A 26155-nucleotide genomic window follows, 5' to 3' on the forward strand; every position below is an offset into this window, starting at 1 on the left:
TGAGCATACTGTCTTTATACGCAATTCTAAATACCTCCAATTTTCCCTCCATTTTCTCTCCAGATTTCTGGCTGTTCTCTTGAAGGCATGCGTATGACTATTATACCAAGGTGCAGGTGCTTGTTCTCTAACCTTTTTTAACCGGATGGGGGCAACGGTGTCTAATGTGCTAGTGAGGATAAGGTCTATGTTGTTAGTCATTTCATCAAGATTAAGCAGTTATGGGTTTAGTAAGAAATTGAGATAAATCAGGCAGGTTATTTATGAATTTGTCCTTAGTGGTCGGAACAAAAGTCCTACCAAGTCGATAGAGTGGTGAAATACGGCTAATCTGCTCTACCAGTAGTGTGTACAGTATGAGGTAATGGTCTGTGAAGTCATCACTCTGAGGTAAAATATCTATATCAGTGACGTCTGCTTCGTGGGATATTATTAAGTCTAGTGTGTGGTTAAAATGGTGAGTTGGTCTGGTGACGTTTTGTTTAACACCAAAAGAGTTTAATAAGTCAAAAAATGATAATCCTAGAGCATCGTTTGCATAATCTATATGAATATTAAAATCTCCTACAAGCAGCACTTTTTCGAAATTAATCAAGGTCTGAAAGAAAACAAGCAAACTCTTGAAGAAAATCAGCATAGGGCCCTGGGGGTCTGTACACGGTGACCAGAGCGAGTTTTCTACGCATGTCTGAAAGTACAACTTTTAAGAACGAGCACTTCAAATGATTTAAAACTGAATCCTAATCTCTGACTAACATTAAGAGAGGCACTATAAATGGTTGCTACACCCCCCCACGACCAGTGTGATGGGGCTCATGCTTATAATCATATCCTGACGGTGTAGACTCGTTTAGACACATATAATCACCTGGTTTAATCCAGGTCTCAGTGAGACAGAGTGCATCGAGATTGTTATCTGTGATCATCTCGTTTACAATCAGTGCTTTGGGTGCAAGTGATCTAATGTTTAAAAGACCAAACTTTAGAACTTTTTGGTGTTTGCTTATCTGGCATTTTTCAGTTTTAACTGTAATAAGATTATTTCTGGATCTTGTGTAATTAATTCTTGGTTTTACTACACGAGGGATAGATATGGTTTCTATAAACTGGGCTGTGTGCTCACTTGTAACTATTTGGTCTGTTGTATGCGTGTTCTCATAGTTGAAGATTTCCTGATGTCTTACCAGTCAGATGGTGTGAAGTATCCTAGAGATGTTATCTGATAGCACTGCTGCTCCAACTCTGCTGGGGTGCAGGCCATCAGGGCGGAAGAACCTAGGACGCTCCCAGAAACAGTTCCAGTTATTAACAAAGAGAAGTTTGTGCTCTCGACACCATGACTGTAACCATTCATTTAGTGCTAAAAGTCTACTAAACTTCTCAGCCCCTTGCTGGTAAGTGGGAAGAGGTTCGGACACAATGATCCTCGTTGTGGGCGATGTGCTGCGTACCGTCTCCACCAGGATCCTGAAGTCCCTGTTTAAGATCTCTGTTTGCCTCAGCCTGGTGCTGTTCATTCCAGCATGGAGAACAACCGCTCCAAAGTTCTCATTCAGGATCGCAAGTACCTGCGCAGAGACATCGAGAACACGAGCACCAGGAAAACAGCGAGTGTGCACCTTACCTTTAGCTCCGGTAGCGCGGACATGCCGGACGATGGAATCTCCTAGAATCAAGGTATCGCGTTCCGTCTCGTGGAGAGGGGTGAAGCGGTTCTCGGTCGAGATATCGAAGGCCGGTGGTGGCGGGGGAGACGTCCTCGACCGGGGCTTGGCTCCCGGCTTCCGCTGCTGCCGCATCCAAGGTCCGTGGTGCACCGGTGCCGGAGTGAACGATACCTGGGCGGGCCGCGCTGTAGGTGCGCTGGGACTGGGAAGGAAAGCACGCGGAGTTGAGGTGCTGGGAGCGTTAGATTCAACCCGGGAATTTACCTGGGAGGAGTGCGCGTCCGCGTTCCCAGCGCCGCTTTCCGCTCTCGCAGCTGGGCATGCTTTGCATGCAGCTTGCGAATTTGTTTCTCCAAAGCTTCCACTCCAACTCCACCGTTTGCAACTCGAACGAGTTCTCACCTGTGCTCGAAGGTATACACACAGCCGGCATAGTGCTTATAATCACGAACAGAGTTAAGATACAGAGATATGATAGAGTGAAAGGCAATGAATATAGACAACACTAGTGATAGTCGAGTTAACTGACTACAGGCACAAGTCAGGAAGACAAAAACAATTTAAGATTATTAAAAGAGAAAAAATGGATAAATAGATAGTAAAGTTTGTTTGAAAACGCCGAGATTTAAAGCTTATATACAGCTCGCTTCACTAATATTGCCACCCTCAGTATATATGAGCAAAAAAGCAATTATTGTCACCCCATGACATAAGAATTAAATATATTTGTTATATAACCTTGATCTCAAATTACTTTGGACACTGTGTAAAATGTAAAGTAAACAGAATGCAACGGTTTGTAAATCTCATAAACCTTTTTATTCACAATAGAGCATTGAAAACATATCAAATGTTTAAAGTGAGAAAATGTAAAATTTTAAAGAGAAATAAGGAAATTTTTAATTTGATGGACCCAACACCTTAATAAGTTTAAGGTAGCATTATGTTTACCACTGTTTAGCATCCCCTCTTAGGAAACTCAGGAGACCATTTTCTGGAGTTGTGGGAAAAGAATGTTGTCCCATTTGTGTCTGATGCATGATTCTACCTGCTCAACAGTCCTGGGTTTTCTTTGTAATTTTTTTGGTTTCATGATGCCACACCAACATGTGTTTAAAATGTCTCTACTGCATGTAGGTCAGTTCAGCACCCAGACTCTTCTACTATCTTCTTCTTCTTCTTTCGGCTGCTCCCATTAGGGGTTGCCACAGCGGATCATCCGTCTCCATACCACCCTGTCCTCTACATCTGCCTCTTTCACACCAACTACCTGCATGTCTTCCCTCACCACATCCATGAACCTCCTCCTTGGCCTTCCTCTTTTCCTCCTACCTGGTGGCTCCATCTTCAGCATTTTTCTACCAATATAATTCATGTCCCTTCTCTGCACATGTCCAAACCATCTCAATCTCGCCTCCCTCACCTTGTCACCAAAACATCTTACATGTGCTGTCCCTCTAATAAACTCATTTCTAATCTTGTCCATCCTCGTCACTCCCAACGAAAACCTTAACATCTTTAGCTCTGCTACCTTCAGCTCCACCTACTGTCTTCTACTCAATGCCACTGTCTCTAATCCATACAACATCGCAGGTCTCACCACAGTCCTATAAACTTTCCCTTTCATTCTTGCAGATACCCTACTATCACAAATCACTCCTGTCACTCTTCTCCACCCACTCCACCCTGCCTGCACTCTTTTCTTTACTTCTCTAACACACTCTCCATTACTTTGCACTGTTGACCCCAGGTACCTGAACTCCTCCACCTCTTCTCCCTGCAACCGCATCACTCCACTGCCCTCCCTCTCATTCACACACATGTACTCTGTCTTACTCCTACTGACTTTCATTCCCCTTCTCTCAAGCGCATATCTCCACCTCTCCAGGCTCTTCTCAACCTGCTCTCTACTCTCACCACAAATCACAATATCATCTGTAAACATCATAGTCCAGGGAGACTCCTGTCTGACCTCGTCCGTCAACCTGTCCATCACCACTGCAAACAGGAAAGGGCTCAGGGCCGATCCTTGATGCAGTCCAACCTTCACCCTGAACTAGTCTGTCATACCTACTGCACATTTCACTGCCGTCACACTGTCCTCATACATGTCCTGCACCACCCTCACATACTTCTCTGACACACCTGACTTCCTCATACAATACCACAACTCCTCTCTCGGCACCCTGTCGTACGCTTTCTCTAAATCCACAAATACACAATGCAGCTCCTTCTGTCCTTCTCTATACTTCTCCATCAACATCCTCAAAGCAAATAAGGCATCTGTGGTGCTCTTCCTCGGCATGAAACCATACTGTTGCTCACAGATGGTCACCTCATCTCTCAGCCTGGCTTCCACTACTCTTTCCCATAACTTCATGGTGTGACTGATCAACTTAATTCCTCTGTAGTTACTGCAGGTCTGCACATCTCCCTTATGCTTAAAGATCGGTACCAGCACACTCCTTCTCCATTCCTCAGGCATCCTCTCCCCTTCCAGAATCCTGTTAAACAATCTGGTTAAAAACTCCACTGCCATCTCTCCTAAACATCTCCACGCTTCTACCGGTATGTCATCTGGTCCAACCGACTTTCCATTCTTCATCCTCTTAATCGCTGCTCTCACTTCCTCCTTACTAATCCTATCTACATCCTGCTTCACCAACTCCACATCCTCCAACCTTCTCTCTCTCTGATTTTCCTCATTCATCAGCTGCTCAAAATACTCCCTCCATCTTCTCAACACACTCTCCTCATTAGTCAACACATTTCCCTCTCCATCCTTTATTGCTCTAACTTGCAGTACATCCTTCCCAGCTCGGTCCCTCTGCCTGGCCAATCGGTATAAATCCTTTTCTCCTTCCTTAGTGTCCAACCTCTCATACAGCTCCTCATATGCCTTTTCCTTGGCTTTCGCCACATCCCTTTTTACCTGCTGCCGCATCTCCTTGTACTCCTGCCTACTTTTCTCATCACTCTGTCGATCCCACTTCTGTTTTGCCAACCTCTTTCCCCTAATGCTCTCCTGCACTTCCTCATTCCACCACCACATCTCCTTGTCTTGCTTTCTATTTCCAGATGTCACACCAAGTACTTTTCTAGCTGCCTCCCTCATCACTCCTGCAGTAGTTGCCCAATCATCCGGCACCTCTTCACCACCACCAAGACCCTGTCTGTCCTCTTCCCTGAACCTCACACTACACTCTTCCTCCTTCAGTTTCCATCATCTTATTCTTCTTTCAATCCTTACTTTCCTCCTCTTCTTCTTCGCCTCCAAAACCATCCTACAGACCACCATCTGATGCTGTCTAGCTACACTGTCCCCCCCCAACACCTTACAGTCTCCAATCTCCTTCAGGTTGCATCTCCTACACAGAACATAATCCACCTGTGTGCACCTTCCTCCACTCTTATACGTCACCCTATGATCCTCCTTCTTAAAATACGTGTTCACCACCGCCATTTCCATCCTTTAAGCAAAATCTACCACCATCTGCCCTTCCACATTCCTCTCCTTAAAACCATACCTACCCATCACTTCCTCATCACCTCTGTTCCCTTCACCTACATGCCTATTAAAGTCTGCCCCAATCACCAATCGTTCTTTTCTAGGTACACCATCTACCACTTCATCTAATTCACTCCAGAATCTTTCCTTCTCCTCCATCTCACAGCCAACTTGTGGAGCATAGGCACTGATGACATTTATCATCATCCCTTCAACCTCCACCTTCACGATCATCACCCTATCAGAAACTCTCTTCACCTCCACTACACTCTTACTGTACTCTTCCTTCAGAATCACCACTACACCATTTCTCTTTCCATCCACACCATGATAAAACAGTTTAAACCCACCTCCAATGTTCCTGGCCTTACTCCCTTTCCACTTGGTCTCCTGAACACACATCATATCTACCTTTCTCCTCTTCATCATATCAGCTACCTCTCTCCCTTTACCCGTCATAGTACCAACATTTAAAGTACCAACCCGAACCTCTACTCTCCTACACTGCTCCTTTTCCTGCCGTCTCTGTAGACGTCTTCCTTCTCTCCTTCTCCTCCTTTGGCCAACAGTAGCCCAATTTCCACCGGTACCCTGTCGGCTAACGATACCTGTGGCGGTCGTTGTTAACCCGGGCCTCGACCGATCCGGTATGAAATTCTCATTTGTGATCCGCATATTTGATTTGGCACATGTTTTACGCTGGATGCCCTTCCTAACGCAACCCTCCCCATTTACCCGGGCTTGGGACCGGCACTAAGAGTGCACTGGCTTGTGCCCCCCTAATGGCTGGGTTACCCAGACTCTTCTACTATGAGGCCATGCTATTGCTAAAGATGCAGTATGCAGTTTAGCATTGTCTTGTTCAAATATGCAAGGCCTTCCCTGAAGAAAGATGCCATCTAGATGGCATTATGGTGTCGTCCCAGATGTGTATGCTGCCCATTCCATATGCTCTAATGTGCACCTTATAACATCAGAAATGCAGGCATTTAAACTGATTCCTGTCCTCTTTAGTCTGGAAATGAGTATGGCTTTCATGGTGGCCAAAAAGAATTTCAAATGTAGATTTATTTTTTGACCACAGAACAGTTTTTCGCTTCCTCAATTTTGTCTTACTCTATTTAATAAATAAGCTATTTAGAGGAGATGGCAGCATTTCTGAAACATGTTCACATATAACTTCTTAAAGATTTAACCTGCATTTGTGGATTGTACAGCAAACGTGTTCAAAGACCTTGATTTCTGGAGGTGTTTCTGAGCCCCTGCTGCCTAAAAAGTTTTTGGGAATATTGGGGAATTATACAGAAATTTTGGAAAGACATTCTGTTCTTGTATTGTTTTGCCCAATTTATTTTAGTTCTTGATAGTTTTCAAAAGGTTTGATGGTTTCAATTTCTCATAATAATACAGTTCAGTATATTGTTTTCTTTACACGTGTTCAGTTTTCTCAAATATTTGCTGCTTTTATTCATACAATGAATCTTGACCATGTTCTCTGGTTCTATCATGTTCTCTGTTTCTGTTTCAGTGCTGAATGTACACATAACAATGCTCCATGCTGAAGGTAATTATGGTCATATAATATTTATTGTAGTTATGCTTTACATTTATTTGTTGTGTATGTCTCTGATTTAGATTGGAGCTGAGCAGGAATATATTTGCACATTACTATGCAGAATGGTCATTTTCAGTTGCTTTCAGGATATTTCTTGTATATCTGTTAATCCCATTCAGTTTAAACTGAAATTGGATTCTAACACTCTGTTGCAATGAGAAACCAGATTCATTCACACAGAATTGTGTTACTAGAAATCATTACTGTTCTAACAGCATACAATAGAGAGCGTTAAAAACATGACTAATGGCACCCTGTAGTGAGTTTGATTAATGAATTTAACTGTTTAAACTTGAAAGTCTGAGATTTAATGATACTATATGAACTAAAACCTTCATAGCATGTACAGTATTTAGGTTGTCCAAAAAACAGCTGCAAATGATTTTCAGGTGAAGGCAACTTCAAGTGGGTCATCAGAATGCAGCAGGCAGTTTTGAAAGCCAGAAATGGTTAATATTACAAATGGGGACTCCAGTAAGGCCACATGGCTTTCTGCTTAAACTTAAATACTGAGACTGTCTCTGAATTCTGAACACTAACTGAAAGGATGTTCTATAACTGTAGGGCAGAAACCTCCGTCCTTACCTGAATAAATAGTCAACTTTTTGTATTTATTGATATTAATTAATATATTGATTAATCGTAGGGACACAGAAAGCTGTGTTGTCCATTCAACCTGATTAACAAGTGTACAAAGGAGAAAATGTTACACTCAAATGTGACATTCAGGGAGGAGGAGACACTGAGTGGAGATACATCTGGATGAAGAATAATAAAGTCTATTCAAACAGCACAACGCCAGAGATCCATATCAACTCTGTTAAAAACACTTTCACTGGTAACTACACCTGCAGAGGAACAAAAAATGACTCTCAGCATTTAGAGCTCAGTGATGCTGTTACACTGAATGTATCAGGTGAGTCTGTGGTAACACCGGGATGTTTACCAGGTCATTAGAACATTATTTGTGAACATAAGCATTTTTTTTTTTATTCTTTTACCACAACATTGAAAGGCTGTTATATATTTTTATAAGTAAAACTGTAATGTAATTATTATGTATATATAATTGTATCTTGTATTTCCTGTGTAACAGAGAAACCAGTGCCAGTACTGAGTGTATCTTCAAAGAACTGGCTGACTGAAGGAGACTCAGTGACTCTAAGCTGTGAGGTTAAAGATTCCTTTTCAGACTGGACATACAGCTTTCACAAAGTTGCTCCATGTAAAATCAAGGACAGTCACATCAAGTACAAGCTGCTGCTCCGCTCAGACAGCAACAGAGGATCTGGAGGCTCCTACACTCTTAGTCATGTTGTTCTAAATCACACAGGACTTTATAGGTGCAGAGGAAAGAGAGGAAACACAGCATTTTCCACAAAGTACAGCAATCCCAAGCCACTATGGATCACTGGTAAGGTCACATAACAACACTGGTGTGGGAGTGTTAAATGTAGATGCATGAATAAAAAGAAATCCTCAACATTAATACTGTAAATAAAGAATCTGAGCTGTGTTAATGTTTAGTGTAAATATCTTTATATTCACCCTCCTGAGTGATGAATGTTAAAAGCAGTTGTAAAAGCCCTGAGCAGTGGTAGAGGATTATTCTTATACAAATAGCACTGTTTAATAAAACATGGTGTAAATGTGTTCACTGCAATTTATGCCATGAAAACACAATTCTAATATTGCATATGAATTATTTTATATTTATTATAAAAAACATATTCACTTTCAATCACCACATTATCTGTTTAAAGCTGCTTTGAGACAATGTTCATTTTTTAAAAGTGCTATACAAATAAAAATGAATTGAATTAAATTTAATTATAATATTCTGTGTTTAAGGTGAATCTCCTCCAGTGTCTCTGATCATCAGTCCCAACAGATCTCAACACTTTACTAATCACTCTCTCTCACTGAGCTGTGAGGACCAGAGTCACTCTTCAAAAAGATGGACAGTGAGACGATACATGCAAAAAATGAAACTGTCATATTTTTCACAAGGGTCTACATTTAACATCAGATTCCTCTCCATATCAGACACTGGAGTTTACTGGTGTGAGTCAGAAACTGGGGAAAACAGTAATCCTGTCAACATCACAGTTCATGGTGAGTCTTTATGTTCTTTGATTATTGTTAAAGGAAAACAGGGAAAGGTTTAATTACTGAATATTCAGAACTCTGGGTTTCTAACTGGGAGAACTGTTTGACAAAACGCACTTAACTGGTTTTTCTCTCTTATAAAAACTCTGTTTCTCTGTTCTGAAAGTTTTGTAATTGTAATGTTTCCTGAAAATAGCAAGAGACTGGAACAGTTACATTTCACTCCTGAGCTGAATCAGTTTTGGTAGAACAAATAAACTGCTGAATGAGGATGTAACACAGCTCAAATATTATTCCTCATTAAAAGTGTTTTCATGAAGTTTAACAGCACAGAACACAAACAAACTGATGATTTTCACATTGAAACTACACAGTCTGCAAATTCTCTCTTCTAGATGGTGATGTGATCCTGGAGAGTCCTGTCCATTCTGTGCCTGAGGGACATCCTCTGAGTCTACGCTGTTTAATTCGCAACACAAATTCCTCAAATCTCCGATCAGTTTTTTATAAAGGTGGATCAGTCGTCCAGAACCAGACTACAGGAGAGATGATTATCCATGAAGTCTCAAAGTCAGATGAAGGTTTTTACCGCTGTGAATACCCAGAGAGAGGAAATTCAATGAATAGCTGGGTCTCAGTCAGACGTGAGACATTTATTTATATACAATTGTGACTTATTGAGTTTAACTCATCATGTTGAGTATCTCTATATAATGCAATGTGAAGCTATAGTGCTTAGTTTCTACAAGTCTTTGTAAAATATGTATTGTGTTCACGTGTGTTTGTGTCTAAATGAAAATGATTTTATTTGTATATCAGTTTGATCTAAAAATACAAACAGTTGATGAATAAATTGTTTTTGTAATTTTTGTTGTATTCTTTGTCAGGTCCATCACATGTAGAAGTTCCATTCTCAGTGCTCATGCTGATCAGTAGTGTAGTGACGGCCTCTCCGTATCTGCTGATCACCATCATTCTGCTGGTCAAATATTACAGAGCTCGAGGTAGGAACTCTTCAGTACCTCACAACATTACACATAAGGAGCAAACTAACGTTATTATTGCAAGAACAAAACGTCAACTTAGAAGAAACATAAATAATTTGACCATTTTATTTTAGTTGGGTTTAAATGTAAATTGAATGTTACTTCACACATCTAAGAAAATGTACACATCTGGTTATATTATTTCTATTTAAAATGTACTGTAATAATAATAACTATACTGTATCTGATTGTAACTGGGAGAAGGGATAGCTTTTGGAGCTGTAGCTGCTGGGACATCAACTTCTTCTTCTTCTTCTTCTTCTTTCGGCTGCTCCCATTAGGGGTCGCCACAGCGGATCATCCGACTCCATACCACCCTGTCCTCTACATCTGCCTCTTTCACACCAACTACCTGCATGTCTTCCCTCACCACATCCATGAACCTCCTCCTTGGCCTTCCTCTTTTCCCCTTACCTGGTGGCTCCATCTTCAGCATTTTTCTACCAATATAATTCATGTCACTTCTCTGCAAATGTCCAAACCATCTCAATCTCGCCTCCCTCAACTTGTCACCAAAACATCCTACATGTGCTGTCCCTCTAATAAACTCATTTCTAATCTTGTCCATCCTCGTCACTCCCAACGAAAACCTTAACATCTTCAGCTCTGCTACCTCCAGCTCCACCTCCTGTCTTTTACTCAATGCCACTGTCTCTAATCCATACAACATCGCAGGTCTCACCACAGTCCTATAAAGTTTCCCTTTCATTCTTGCAGATACCCTACTATCACATATCACTCCTGTCACTCTTCTCCACCCACTCCACCCTGCCTGCACTCTTTTCTTTACTTCTCTAACACACTCTCCATTACTTTGCACTGTTGACCCCAGGTACCTGAACTCCTCCACCTTCTCCACCTTTTCTCCCTGCAACCGCATCACTCCACTGCTCTCCCTCTCATTCACACACATGTACTCTGTCTTACTCCTACTGACTTTCATTCCCCTTCTCTCCAGCGCATATCTCCACCTCTCCAGGCTCTTCTCAACCTGCTCTCTACTCTCACCACAAATCACAATATCGTCTGCAAACATCATAGTCCAGGGAGACTCCTGTCTGACCACGTCTGTCAACCTGTCCATCACCACTGCAAACAGGAAAGGGCTCAGGGCCGATCCTTGATGCAGTCCAACCTTCACCCTGAACCAGTCTGTCGTACCTACTGCACACTTCACTGCCGTCACACTGTACTCATACATGTCCTGCACCACCCTCACATACTTCTCTGACACACCTGACTTCCTCATACAATACCACAACTCCTCTCTTGGCACCCTGTCGTACGCTTTCTCTAAATCCACAAATACACAATGCAATTCCTTCTGTCCTTCTCTATACTTCTCCATCAACATCCTTAAAGCAAATAAGGCATCTGTGGTGCTCTTCCTCGGCATGAAACCATACTGTTGCTCACAGATGGTCACCTCTTCTCTCAGCCTGAATTCCACTATTCTTTCCCATAACTTTATGGTGTGACTGATCAACTTAATTCCCCTGTAGTTACTGCATGTCTGCACATCTCCCTTATGCTTAAAGATCGGTACCAGCAATCCTTCTCCATTCCTCAGGCATCCTCTCCCCTTCCAGAATCCTGTTAAACAATCTGGTTAAAAACTCCACTGCCATCTCTCCTAAACATCTCCACGCTTCTACCGGTATGTCATCTGGTCCAACCGACTTTCCATTCTTCATCCTCTTAATCGCTGCTCTCACTTCCTCCTTACTAATCCTATCTACATCCTGCTTCACCAACTCCACATCCTCCAACCTTCTCTCTCTCTGATTTTACTCATTCATCAGCTGCTCAAAATACTCCCTCCATCTTCTCAACACACTCTCCTCACTAGTCAACACATTTCCCTCTCCATCCTTTATTGCTCTAACTTGCAGTACATCCTTCCCAGCTCGGTCCCTCTGTCTGGCCAATCGGTATAAATCCTTTTCTCCTTTATTAGTGTCCAACCTCTTTTACAGCTCCTCATATGCCTTTTCCTTGGCTTTCGCCACATCCCTTTTTACCTGCTGCCGCATCTCCTTGTACTCCTGCCTACTTTTCTCATCACTCTGTCGATCCCACTTCTGTTTTGCCAACCTCTTTCCCCTAATGCTCTCCTGCACTTCCTCATTCCACCACCACGTCTCCTTGTCTTGCTTTCTATTTCCACACCAAGTACTTTTCTAGCTGCCTTCCTCATCACTCCTGCAGTAGTTGCCCAATCATCCGGCACCTCTTCACCACCACCAAGCCCCTGTCTGACCTCTTCCCTGAACCTCACACTACACTTTTCCTCCTTCAGTTTCCACCATCTTATTCTTCTTTCAATCCTTACATTCCTCCTCTTCTTCTTCGCCTCCAAAACCATCCTAAAGACCACCATCCGATGCTGTCTAGCTACACTGTCCCCCGCCAACACCTTACAGTCTCCAATCTCCTTCAGGTTGCATCTCCTACACAGAACATAATCCACCTGTGCACCTTCCTCCACTCTTATACGTCACCCTATGATCCTCCTTCTTCTTAAAATAAGTGTTCACCACTGCCATTTCCATTCTTTTAGCAAAATCTACCACCATCTGCCCTTCCACATTCCTCTCCTTAAAACCATACCTACCCATCACCTCCTCATCACCTCTGTTCCCTTCACCTACATGCCCATTAAAGTCTGCCCCAATCACCAATCGTTCTTTCCTAGGTACACCATTTACCACTTCATCTAATTCACTCCAGAATCTTTCCTTTTCCTCCATCTCACAGCCAACTTGTGGAGCATAGGCACTGATCACATTTATCATCATCCCTTTAACTTCCACCTTCACGATCATCACCCTATCAGAAACTCTCTTCACCTCCACTACACTCTTACTGTACTCTTCCTTCAGAATCACCCTTACACCATTTCTCTTCCCATCCACACCATGATAAAACAGTTTAAACCCACCTCCAATGTTCCTGGCCTTAGTCCCTTTCCACTTGGTCTCCTGAACACACAGCATATCTACCTTTCTCCTCTCCATCATATCAGCTACCTCTCTCCCTTTACCCGTCAAAGTACCAACATTAAAGTACCAACCCGAACCTCTACTCTCCTACACTGCTCTTTTTCCTGCTGTCTCTGTAGACGTCTTCCTCCTCTCCTTCTCCTCCTTCGGCCAACAGTAGCCCAATTTCCACCGGTACCCTGTCGGCTAACGATACCTGTGGCGGTCGTTGTTAACCCGGGCCTCGACCGATCCGGTATGAAATTCTCATTTGTGATCCGCATATTTGATTTGGCACATGTTTTACGCTGGATGCCCTTCCTATCAAATGCCGTTGGTTGTTTTACTGGTATAATCATCTTGAGGGAACTTGCAATAAAAATGCCTCCATTCTTTTCCTCACCAGCTCAAACTCATGAGAAGAGAATCGAAACTGCTGTTCTGGAGGAGTGAGCAAATTTCATGTATAAGAAGAGGATGCGATGCCATAAAAAAAAAAAAAAAAAAACATTTTATATTTATTGTTATGATTGTTTGATAATACAGATTTATTGCTATAAAGCAAAGCTACAAAAAGCTAATATTTTGAGGCAGCGTGTGAGGATTGTGCTTTGCTTCTAAACTTAAAACCTTATATAAACTTGCACATTGCAACCGTAATACATTTCATGTCACACTGATAATTTTGGTGTGCATAGATGAGATCAGACTTTAGGTGTGTTTTATTTACTTTTTTTTGCAGCTTTGTGAACTTTTAATTGTAGCTGTGTAAGAAGGTTTGAGGTTGGTGTGTTTTTATAAAATAAATGCATAATTTTCCATTCACTGAATTTCACATGGTTTGAATAAACTACCCGAAGTACACGTTTATTCTTAACAACTTCTTTACCTTTTTAATTATATATATTTTATATATAATCATGTGTTGTACTTATTTTTTAGGTTCACTAAATGTTTTACATTAAACCAAACAATTTAATTATATAAAATTTTTTTATTTCTTTCTAAAAGTGGATCACTGGATCCTGTAGTTTTATTCATTGTATATTACTGACACTCATTAAAAAAAACCCCATCAACTTAACCATTGTATTCTGTTTTTTATACTAATACGCTTAATTAGGAAATGCTTGGACATGACCTGAGCCTGATCGATTCCCAACAGAGTGGGACAAACCCTGTTGAACCGGGGCGGAAGAGACCCGAACTGAATCATATAGCCTCGCTCTACAGTGTGCAGGACCCATCGAGACACCTCTGACTGGGCTTCCCAGGCTGACCCAGGGCTCTCAAGACTGACCTCTGGTACGCCTAGAGCCTCTCACCACCTCTTAGTTGAAACCCTTTAATTAAATATGAGAGTCCTCAGGTCTGTCACCTCACCAGGCGTAGGAACAGAGCGTCACGTGGGATCCCTCTCTCTGCACTTCCCGGTGGGAGGTGCTGGGTTGTGGTTGGGGCTACGCCTGCTCAGCAGCCCCATGAGAGCAGTATGGGAGGTACCACTGAAATAATGCCGATTGTTTATTTGCTTCCTGAAACCCCTTGAATGGAGTCGCTAAAAGGCCTGAGGGCGAGTGTGGGGCGTCCCGCAGCATGGCTTTGTCCCTGTCAGAAATGTTTGATGGGGTGAGCCACAGATGTAATTCTGTGGCTGTTAAGGTGGCCATGGACTGGCCAATGGCCTTATTGGTCTCTTTAGTGGCTCACAGGGCCATCTGCTAAACGGCGGAGCTCTTGCATCTGGCCGCCAAAGATGTCTCCCACATCGAACTCTCGCAGCAGGTTGATTTGGTTTGCCTGTAGCACCACATAGTGTGTGGTCGAGGAGTATGCTATACCCACCAATGCTGGGAGTTGGCTCCCTCGAGAGCAAGTGCTCCGCTCCCTAACAATCCACACAAAGGGACACACAGCCAAAAAGTGTGCTCGTTTTTTTTTCGTTGCCTTTTTTTTATTAAAAAGACAAACATAACATTAAATTTTCACACAGAGCGCTTTGTGAAACAGAAGCTGGTGCCGGCTTCACTCCATGTGCATTTATACTTCCTATTCATGACGTCACCCTGTTGGTGACAGTCTGCCTCCAATTTTGACTGAATGCATACATCATTTCGGAGCATGGACAATGCGGTCGCATTCCCAAAGCGTTGCGATGCAGCTCGAGTTCCTCAAAGGGAACCGATTAGAAACAGATTGTTTATTACAAAATGGATTAGCTGTTCCGAGTGTGAGCCTATGGTGCTCCCCTTGTCTGTTGGTACCAAAAGCTAATCATTCCTTTCATTTCTGTACAGATTATAGAAAAGTAAATGCTGTGACAAAGCCTGACTAGTTTCCTTAGAATAAGTAATAAGAGTAAGCTGACTCGTCGTTCTTGCTGATGAGACCCACCATTGTCATGTCATTAGCAAACTTGACAATGTGGTTCGAGCTGTGCATTGCTACACAGTTGTGAGTCAGCAGAGTGAACAGCAGTGGGCTGAGCACGCAGCCCTTAGGGGCCCCAGGGCTCAGTGTGTGGAAGCTTGGTCTTAATGTGCCTCATGACGAGCCTCTCGAAGCACTTCATCATGATCGGTGTGAGCGCGATGCGACAATAGTCATTGAGGCAGGAGACTGTAGACTTCTTCAGCATGGGAACGATGGTCGTCTTGAGGCACGTAGGACCAACCTTGCTGCTCAAGGAGATGTTGAAGCTGTCTATAAAGACATCCTCTGGCTGTTGCGCACATTCCTTGAGCACTCTGCCGGGAATGTTGTCTGGTCCAGCAGACGTTCATGGGTTAACTCTGCAAATTTTTTTTACCTCTGCTGTGGTTAGACAGAGCACCTGGTCACTGGGAGGAGGGGTGGTCTTCCTCACCTTCATGTTGTTCTCTACCTTAAACCAGGGGTAGAAGTCATTCGGCAAGTCTGGGAGGGAGGCATCACGGTCACAAGCAGGTGATGTTGTCTTGTAGCTCGTTATCACCTGGATCGCCAAATGCGCTGAGTGTCTCCGCTGTCCTGGAAGTGGTCATGGATTTTCTTTGCGTGTGCACGCTTCACCTCTCTGATGGCATGGGACAGTTTGGCCCTTGCTGTTCCCAAGGCTGTGTTGTCCCCTGCTCTTAAGGCAGAGTCTTTTTGTTTCAGCAGCGTACGCACTTTTGCAGTCATTCACAGCTTTTGGTTGGAGCGTGTAGTGATGGTCTTGGAGATGGTTACGTCATCAATGCACTTGCTGATGTAGCTGGTCACTGATGATGTGTACTCCATCAATTTGATAGAATCTTGAGTCTTGAAGAGCAGAAGTGGCTCCTGCTGGCCAGGGTCTTCACCTGTTTCAGAACCGGTTTAGAGTGTCTGACGAGCGGTCTGTATGCTGGAATTATCATGGGGCTGAGATGGTGGCGGGGATCCCCACGATACACACTGGAAATGTTTGTGTAAACAAGATTCAGCGTGTTCGCTCCTCTCGTTGCAAAGTCCACATGCTGATAGAGTTTAGGAAACACAGTCTTGAGATTCACATGGTTGAAATCTCCAGTGCTAATAAACAATTCGTCAGGGTAAGCATTATGCAGGGCACTAATAGCACCGTAGAGTTCACACAGGGCCTCCTCAGCATTAGCGCTGGGGGAATGTACACTCCGATAGTGAAGACAGTGGTGAATTCCCGTGGTAAATAAAATGGTCTGCATCTTACAGTCACGAACTCCACTAGTGATAAGCAGTAGCGTGAGACAAGCACAGAGTTTTTGCACCATTCTGTGTTGATATTAACACACACACACACACACACATGTTTTTTAGCATAGCTCTTCGTAGCACCATTTAACTAGTTCAATGTAACTTGGCATTATTATTTTGCTTTGAATGTGATTTATTGTATATTCTCATTTTTTGTATGTAATATTTATGTTGTGTTTTAAACAATTAATGTAAATTTAGATGGAATGTATTACTGCACATACCAGAGGTACTATCCAGATCCTGTCAGATCTGTTGTGTAGGACTTGATGTTGATATCCCTTATTGCATACTTGAGGCACTGATGAGACTCTGTGGGATGGTCAATTCAGTGATGGCGCCCTCTACCACACTACTCCTCAGTCCTTCCTTTTCCTGAGGTTGCTCCTTCTCGTAACTCAGGTTGCTCCTTCTCGTAACTCAGTATACTGAGGCACCGCTGAGACTCTATGGGATGGTCCACTGAGTGATGGCACCCTTGGGTTGTCAAGTGGGCAACCTCCTTCCTGGGTGTTTCGCTGAAAGGCCCACGACACCTCCAGAGGGTTCAGCAGTGAATCCCAGCGTCCCAGGTTCAGTCCCTAGGTGCCATCAACTCCCTTAAAGACCCAGGCAGAGTCTTTTCTCTTCACGCACAGCCACTGGCTTCCCTTTTCCGCAGCCGCAGAGAGGTCTTTGACCGCCTGCTGGTAGGCCTTTTCTCGTACTCCCATCTCACTGAGTTGCCTGGATGTTGTGGTGGCTACGAACCCTCTGCAACCTACCTCCACTGGGCGTACCTTTACATTCCAGCCTTGTTGTTGTGCCTCGGCTGCAAGTTCAGCGTACCTCAGCCTTTTCCATTCATTGGCCTCCTCTACTGCACCTTCCCAGGGCACGGTGAGCTCGATGATGTAGACAAGCTTGAGCGAGGCTGACCACAGAACAAGGTCTGGTCGCAGGTTGGTGGCTGCAATTTCAGCTGGGAAGCAGAGTTTCTTATTTTTTATTTTTATGTAAAGAGAAAACAGTTTTGTCTGGTGTCCGAAACTAATCTGATAACTGTTCTATAAGCCAAACGGCAGGGAAAAGAGTAGAATGGCGTAGGCAAAGTGTTGGCAAAAATTTATTTATTGAATAATCCTAGTTGAATACTTATCAGTAATGAGTCTGACACCACAAATTAAGTGTTACACTATATTGCCGAAAGTAGTGGGACACCCCCTTTTCTATTCTAACATGAAAATGCCTCTGTGTATAAGGCAAGGTTCAAAAGGAAATTATTGATTTATTCAGTGTGGAAGAACTTGACTGGTCTGCATGAAGCCAAGTCCTAATCCCATCTGAACACCTTTGATGTCACTTTAGATGTAGACCTCGAGCCAAAAACTCAAACCAAACACCATTGACTTGTACATATGGGTAGTCATTTTAGACACTTCCAAAACTGTTGCAACAGAGATGGAAATACAATTTGTAAATACATTAATTATATTTTTCTCTTTGTTGCCACAGTTTTGGAATTGCCTTTTTCTGTTCTAATGAAGGGTGTGTCCCAATACTTTTGTCCATATAGTGTAAGTAGAAGTCCTTAGTGTTTGGTCATTAGTTTGTGGCTCAATGTCTGCATATAAGTCCCACCAGAAGTGTTCATCTGGGATTAAGCCTTTGCTTTCTGCAGACCAGTCAACTTCTTCCACACTGACTGAATCAGTAATTTCTTTTTTGAACCTTTCCATACACAGTGGCATTGCTATTTTAGAATAGAAAAGGGTCCTGTCCAAACTGTTGCTATAAAATTAGATGCATACAATTCCATCGAATCTCATCATATGCTGAAACATTAAGATTTGTACTTATGGAAATTACTATAGTCAAACCTGTTCATTAGAAGGGGTGTCCCAATACTTTTGGCAACATGGTGTATATTCAAGCAAACACAATGGAAAATTGTGGCATGTGTGATTTTGAGTGACCTATCTTAAACAATATAAAAATCTCTTTGTGGTCAAGCAGAACTCAATCAATTAAAAATGGGTTTTGATTCTGTGTTTATGCTGATAACACAGACCCAGAAGACACTCACACAGAAGGGATGAAGAAGGGGGTCTTAACTGTCATTAAAGATGACGTTGCCACCATCCATTCAAACCCAAATGTAAGGTGTCTGTCTGTAGTTTTAGAGGAGCAAGTTGTGCTGGATAATGTGCAAGATGTCCCTACAGCTGTTGCTCTCCTATTTGACTTGATTTATGATATCAAAAACATTAGCTATCCTAAAGAACTAAAATACACTTTTGAAACTATTTAGAAAGTGTTTATTTGCCTTGACCCCCAGTGCTCTTCAAGAGTTCAGTGATTCAAAACAAATTGGTAAAGTTGAAGTAGCTGAAGTTCATATGGCTAATCAAAAGTGCAAGTACTGATTTGTTCCTGTTTGTTTAGTAGCTGTATTACAGTACAAGATATGCCAAAGTCAGTTTCGAGTTTTAATGTAAGGTTTAATGACTTTCAAGTTTTGTTTATAACAGTTAATACTTCATTGCTCTAACGAATGTGTTAAAACTCTGCTTGTTTATTTCTGGAGCATTTTAAGATTATTCAGGCACTTTGAGAACAATTTACTTTACTCCAGCACTTTAATGGCATTACAAGATTGCCTTTTTTGCCTTTTATTTTATTTCAATTTTATATATATTTTTTATTTTGAATTATTTATTATATTTTGACTAGAGAAAAAAACTATCTGAATCCAATTTTTGCAGTTCATGTTGACAGGAAATGTCGCTTGGCAAAATCTTAAAATAAATATTATTTTTTTTTAAAAAAATTTCTTTTTTCATTGTGTTTACAGTATGGTTTGCAATATCTGTGTTTGATTTTTAAAGTAAAGGCCAAACAGGAATTTGTGAAAGAATTTTTTAAAAGATTTTTAAGATTTAAAGCTGTAAATTAAAAGAAGAAAATTAAGTTGAACCAACTTAAAAAATTTAGTTAATTTGCTGCAAAGCTTTTTTGAGTTTACTGAACTTCAGGTCTGTATTTCTCCCTACTCGTTTTTTAAAGTTCACTCAACCCCCTTTTTAACTTTAATCAAACTTATGATGACTAGTTAGATGTATCTACTGAGGAAGGTTAGATGAACTTACGGAGGAAGTTATACCTAACTTATGCTAGCAGTTTCAATCCACTTTCTACAATGATTTGGCATAACTTTAACCATGAAAGTTGAGTAAACTCTAAATTGCTTTGCAGCAAATTTACTACATTTTTTAAGTTAACTCAACTTTTTATTTTACAGTGTAATGATCTATTGTACAGTTGTGTGAATACATGTAAATAATTCCACTTGTCTCATCGATATACCACCACCTTGTGTTATTTTATAAAGATATCCATTCTAAATGAATCCCGAGCTAGTTACTCTGTGCGGCCTAACCCTAGAGTGGGTTGTAACACTTAACATTCCTAACATTCATTTAAAAAAATTAAAGGCAACTGAAATATTATATATTGTTTTCGATACTAGGTCTTGTGAAGTCCATGCTTTGATGGGTAAGATCATGCTTTGAAGGGTTTGATTTGCTGTTTGTTCACAAATCAAATGTGTAGAGTGGCTAATTTACTGACTTTAGTGTTCCTGTCAGCTTGGATCAGTTGACCACAGGACCATAGCTTCTTTTTTTGATTAAAAAAACTTTTGTTAATGTTTTAAACTTTCACAGTACGATCATGTTGTAAAATCAAAGAAGATCAGCAGTCAATCACCTGTAGGACTTGATCTATATCAGCATAATTTTATGCATTTTGCCGTGTCCTTAAAATTCTCTCTCTCTCTCTCTCTCTCTCTCTCTCTCTCTCTCTCTCTCTCTCTCTCTCTACTTTCTTCTCTTCTCTCTTACTTGAGGAAGTGGTAAGGCCTTAACACGCATCATTTCTCTGTCAGTCTGTCACTCAGTCAGTCATTAGAAGGAGAGGATGGAGCTCACTCCACTTCCTGTGATGTTCTGTAAGTAAATGTTCTCTTTGTTCCTTCAGTAGATTGAGTGTTTGGGTATAAACTTTTATCATCTACAGATTGAACAGACTGACTGTGCTGATTAATGAGTTTGTGATTAGGATGTTGGGTGTTCACAAAACATCAGCATGATCCTTTTATTACTATTATTTTCTGTGCTGAAAAATTACAGAACAGCAAATTTATTCGTATTCATACTAATACCAAACTAGTAAAGAATGTGCATTTATATTTAATTATTGATTATTTAGTTAAATAAAGACCATAGTCCAGTTTTAGGGTGTTGGTTTTTGTAGTTCCGCTGGTTTGAGTTTTGCTGGTATGAGTGCAGGAGGAGGAGGAGGTGTTAATGTGTCATAAGTGACATAAAACTACTGACTATGGTGAATAAGTATATAACTTATTAAGCCAATCTGAAAAGCATACTGTTCACAGCACTGTTGTACAGCTGTTTCTTAAGTAAGACTGACATGTGTGTCTTATTGAAAGTCTTATTTTGGACAGAAGAGTCCACTCCTCATGCTACTGGTGGATAGTGGATTACAGTGTTTATTTGCAGTCTACATTTTCTGACTGATAAGTTTATTGTGTGATTTGGACATTTTTTCAGACACCGGGTTTAAATAATCTAATGAATGTAAATAATTCTGTATTTTTGTTGTTTGTACTTAATCTTCTGTGCTCTGCAGTCATCTGCTGCTCAGTGACAACTTCTTATAATCATTTGTTCTGCTAACAGAAAAATGACTGCATAAGGCTATGACTCACTGAACTGTTTTTAGCTGATGTGATGATGAAATCATCTTGACTTGACTTGATGATTGTGGTGTTTCTTGTGCACATCATTTTATTATTAATAGAATTTCTGTCTTTTCTACTATTGTAGTTTGTGGAGAGAAACAGCTCACAGCAAGATCAATCTTACACACGCAAACACCAAACTACTTTATACTGTAGCATATAATAACTTAGCAGTATTTATTAATCTATGTTGAAATAATAGTAATTATTGTGCAGAAACAAAAGCTTCTCATTAGTCCTGCACACATACAAAGCAGTGACACTGTAAAAGAACAGCTGGTTTGCAGTTGTTGTTGGGTTTTTTTATGTAGAGGTGCCAATTTAGCTGTGAAGAGCTGGAAATGGCGTGCATGTTCTCATGTGCATGCAACAACTAACTTAACCCCTTGACTGCTGGACAAATTGAACTCCACTGGTGCTCATGTCAAGTCTTTGCCTTTGTCATTTAGTCAAGTCAAGTTTATTTATATAGAGCTTTTCACAACAGACATTGTCTCAAAGCAGTTTTACCGAAATTAACAGGTAATGTGAATGGTGTGCATTTATCCCTGATGAGCAGCCATGGCGACTGTGGCAAGGAAAAACTGCCTTAGATGTTATGAGGAAGAAACCTTGAGAGGAACCAGACTCAAAAGGGGAACCCATCCTCATTTGGGTGACATCAAGAGTTTGATCAAAAAACTAACATGAGTACTGGAGTATAAGATTATAAGTAAATGTTCTTTCTGCAGTCTTTGGTATAAAAGCAGGAGCTACTGAGCTCAACATTTGTGATCATCACAGATCCAGCAACAGCTTTTCCATGCCAGAGCCTTTAAACAATTCAGGATGTCCAATGTCAAAACTCAACACATGTAGTGGGATCCATTCGGCACTGAAACGTCTCCAGATGGTTCAGGATGTTTGCGAGTTCGGCATCTACTTCTTTAAAGTCAATAATCTTCATGAGGTGGGACGTGACTGGAGCTGGCCAAACCTCATGAGGCCTTGGGATGGGGAGAGAAAGAGAAGCAGTGGAGTTTGCAGTTTTTTTTTTGTTTGTTTTTTTTTTTATGTAGAGGTGCCAATTTAGCTGTGAAGAGCTGGAAATGGCGTGCATGTTCTCATGTGCATGCAACAACTAACTTAACCCCTTGACTGCTGGACAAATTGAACTCCACTGGTGCTCATGTCAAGTCTTTGCCTTTCTCATTTAAAGCCTATATACAGCTCGCTTCATTAATATTGCCACCCTCAGTATATATGAGCAAAAAAGCAATTATTGTCACCTCATGACATAAGAATTAAATATATTTGTTATATAACCCTGATCTCAAATTACTTTGGACACTGTGTAAAATGTAAAGTAAACAGAATGCAACGGTTTGTAAATCTCATAAACCTTTTTATTCACAATAGAGCATTGAAAACATATCAAATGTTTAAAGTGAGGAAATGTAAAATTTTAAAGAGAAATAAGGAAATCTTTAATTTAATGGACCCAACACCTCAATAAGTTTAAGGCAGCACCATGTTTACCACTGTTTAGCATCCCCTCTTAGGAAACTCAGGAGACCATTTGCTGGAGTTGTGGGAAAAGAATGTTGTCCCATTTGTGTCTGATGAATGATTCTACCTGCTCAACAGTCCTGGGTTTTCTTTTTTTTTAGCTTTCATGATGCCACACCAACATGTGTTTAAAATGTCTCTACTGCATGTAGGTCATTTAAGCACCCAGACTCTTCTAATATGAGGCCATGCTATTGCTAAAGATTCAGTACGCAGTTTAGCATTGTCTTGCTTATATATGCAAGGCCTTCCCTGAAGAAAGATGCCATCTAAACAGCATCATGGTGCCGTCCCACATGTGTATGCTGCCCATTCCATATGCTCTAATGTGCACCTTATAACATCAGAAATGCAGGCATTTGAACTGATCCCCCTCTTCTTTAGTCTGGAAATGAGTATGGCTTTCATGGTGGCCAAAAATAATTTCAAATGTAGATTTTTTTTGACCACAGAACAGTTTTTCACTTCCTCAATTTTGTCTTACTCTATTTTATAAATAAGCTATTTAGGGGAGATGGCAGCATTTCTAAAACATGTTCACATTTAGCTCCTTAAAGATCTAACCTGCATCTGTGGATTGTACAGCAAACGTTTTCAAAGACCTTGATTTCTGGAGGTGTTTCTGAGCCCCTGCTGCCTAAAAAGTTTCTTGGAATATTGGGGAATTATACAGAAATTTTGGAAAGACATTCTGTTCTTGTATTGTTTTGCCCAATTTATTTTTTAGTTCTTGATAGTTTTCAAAAGGTTTAATGGTTTCAATTTCTCATAATGATTCAGTTTAGTATATTGTTTTCTTTACACGTGTTCAGTTTTCTCAAATATCTGCTGGTTTTAATTATACAATGAATCTTGAACACATTCTCTGGTTCTATCATGTTCTCTGTTTCTGTTTCAGTGCTGACTGAACTCATAACAATGCTCCATGCTGAAGGTGATTATGGTCATATAATATTTATTGTAGTTATGCTTTGCATTTATTTGTTGTGTATGTCTCTGATTTAGATTGGAGCTGAGCAGGAATATATTTGCACATTACTATGCAGAATTGTCTTTTTCAGTTGCTTTCAGGATATTTCTCGCATATCAGTTAATCCCATTCAGTTTAAACTCAAATTGGATTCTGACACTCTGTTGCAATGAGAAACCAGATTCATTCACACAGAATTGTGTTACTAGAAATCATTACTGTTCTAACAGCATACAATAGAGAGCGTTAAAAACATGACTAATGGCACCCTGTAGTGAGTTTGATTAATGAATTTAACTGTTTAAACTTGAAAGTCTGAGATTGAATGATACTATATGAACTAAAACCTTCATAGCATGTACATACATGTAGTTTTGAAAGCCAGAAATGGTTAATATTACAAACGGGGACTCCAGTAAGGCCACATGACTTTCAGCTTAAACTTAAATACTGAGACTGTCTCTGAATTCTGAACACTAACTGAAAGGATGTTCTATAACTGTAGGGCAGAAACCTCTGTCTCATGCTGTAGCCGTCCTTACCTGAATAAATAGTCAACTTTTGTATTTATTGATATTAATTAATATATTGATTAATCGTAGGGACACAGAAAGCTGTGTTGTCCATTCGACCTGATAAACAAGTGTACAAAGGAGAAAATGTTACACTCAAATGTGACATTCAGGGAGGAGGAGACACTGAGTGGAGATACATCTGGATGAAGAATAATAAAGTCTATTCAAACAGCAAAACGCCAGAGATCCATATCCACTCTGTTAAAAACACCTTCACTGGTAACTACACCTGCAGAGGAACAAAAAATGACTCTCAGCATTTAGAGCTCAGTGATGCTGTTACACTGAATGTATCAGGTGAGTCTGTGGTAACACCGGGATGTTTACCAGGTCATTAGAACATTATTTGTGAACATAAGCATTTTTTTTTTTATTCTTTTACCACAACATTGAAAGGCTGTTATATATTTTTATAAGTAAAACTGTAATGTAATTATTATGTATATATAATTGTATCTTGTATTTCCTGTGTAACAGAGAAACCAGTGCCAGTACTGAGTGTATCTTCAAAGAACTGGCTGACTGAAGGAGACTCAGTGACTCTAAGCTGTGAGGTTAAAGATTCCTTTTCAGACTGGACATACAGCTTTCACAAAGTTGCTCCATGTAAAATCAAGGACAGTCACATCAAGTACAAGCTGCTGCTCCGCTCAGACAGCAACAGAGGATCTGGAGGCTCCTACACTCTTAGTCATGTTGTTCTAAATCACACAGGACTTTATAGGTGCAGAGGAAAGAGAGGAAACACAGCATTTTCCACAAAGTACAGCAATCCCAAGCCACTATGGATCACTGGTAAGGTCACATAACAACACTGGTGTGGGAGTGTTAAATGTAGATGCATGAATAAAAAGAAATCCTCAACATTAATACTGTAAATAAAGAATCTGAGCTGTGTTAATGTTTAGTGTAAATATCTTTATATTCACCCTCCTGAGTGATGAATGTTAAAAGCAGTTGTAAAAGCCCTGAGCAGTGGTAGAGGATTATTCTTATACAAATAGCACTGTTTAATAAAACATGGTGTAAATGTGTTCACTGCAATTTATGCCATGAAAACACAATTCTAATATTGCATATGAATTATTTTATATTTATTATAAAAAACATATTCACTTTCAATCACCACATTATCTGTTTAAAGCTGCTTTGAGACAATGTTCATTTTTTAAAAGTGCTATACAAATAAAAATGAATTGAATTAAATTTAATTATAATATTCTGTGTTTAAGGTGAATCTCCTCCAGTGTCTCTGATCATCAGTCCCAACAGATCTCAACACTTTACTAATCACTCTCTCTCACTGAGCTGTGAGGACCAGAGTCACTCTTCAAAAAGATGGACAGTGAGACGATACATGCAAAAAATGAAACTGTCATATTTTTCACAAGGGTCTACATTTAACATCAGATTCCTCTCCATACCAGACACTGGAGTTTACTGGTGTGAGTCAGAAACTGGGGAAAACAGTAATCCTGTCAACATCACAGTTCATGGTGAGTCTTTATGTTCTTTGATTATTGTTAAAGGAAAACAGGGAAAGGTTTAATTACTGAATATTCAGAACTCTGGGTTTCTAACTGGGAGAACTGTTTGACAAAAC

The 26155-nt window shown here is 40.7% G+C and overlaps 1 protein-coding gene across 1 annotated transcript in view; it reads left to right on the forward strand.

The window, feature by feature from the left end:
- LOC310726650 (uncharacterized protein) overlaps positions 1 to 26155 on the forward strand; it is a gene marked incomplete at its 3' end in the record, with an annotated part of 68545 nt that overhangs the window by 15709 nt on the left and 26681 nt on the right. The window contains exons 2-14 of the mRNA XM_083542393.1: positions 6704 to 6739; positions 7437 to 7706; positions 7887 to 8204; positions 8642 to 8905; positions 9295 to 9543; positions 9787 to 10018; positions 17323 to 17540; positions 18710 to 18798; positions 20613 to 20649; positions 23906 to 23941; positions 24580 to 24849; positions 25030 to 25347; positions 25785 to 26048. Of these exons, the coding sequence (XP_083398519.1) occupies positions 7553 to 7706; positions 7887 to 8204; positions 8642 to 8905; positions 9295 to 9543; positions 9787 to 10018; positions 17323 to 17540; positions 18710 to 18798; positions 20613 to 20649; positions 23906 to 23941; positions 24580 to 24849; positions 25030 to 25347; positions 25785 to 26048 (2449 nt within the window). The 5' untranslated portion in view covers positions 6704 to 6739; positions 7437 to 7552. The remainder of the gene's footprint in view (positions 1 to 6703; positions 6740 to 7436; positions 7707 to 7886; positions 8205 to 8641; positions 8906 to 9294; positions 9544 to 9786; positions 10019 to 17322; positions 17541 to 18709; positions 18799 to 20612; positions 20650 to 23905; positions 23942 to 24579; positions 24850 to 25029; positions 25348 to 25784; positions 26049 to 26155) is intronic.

Source organism: Silurus aristotelis, assembly GCF_946808225.1.
Source record: "Silurus aristotelis genome assembly, chromosome: 5".
Lineage (NCBI taxonomy): Eukaryota > Metazoa > Chordata > Actinopteri > Siluriformes > Siluridae > Silurus > Silurus aristotelis.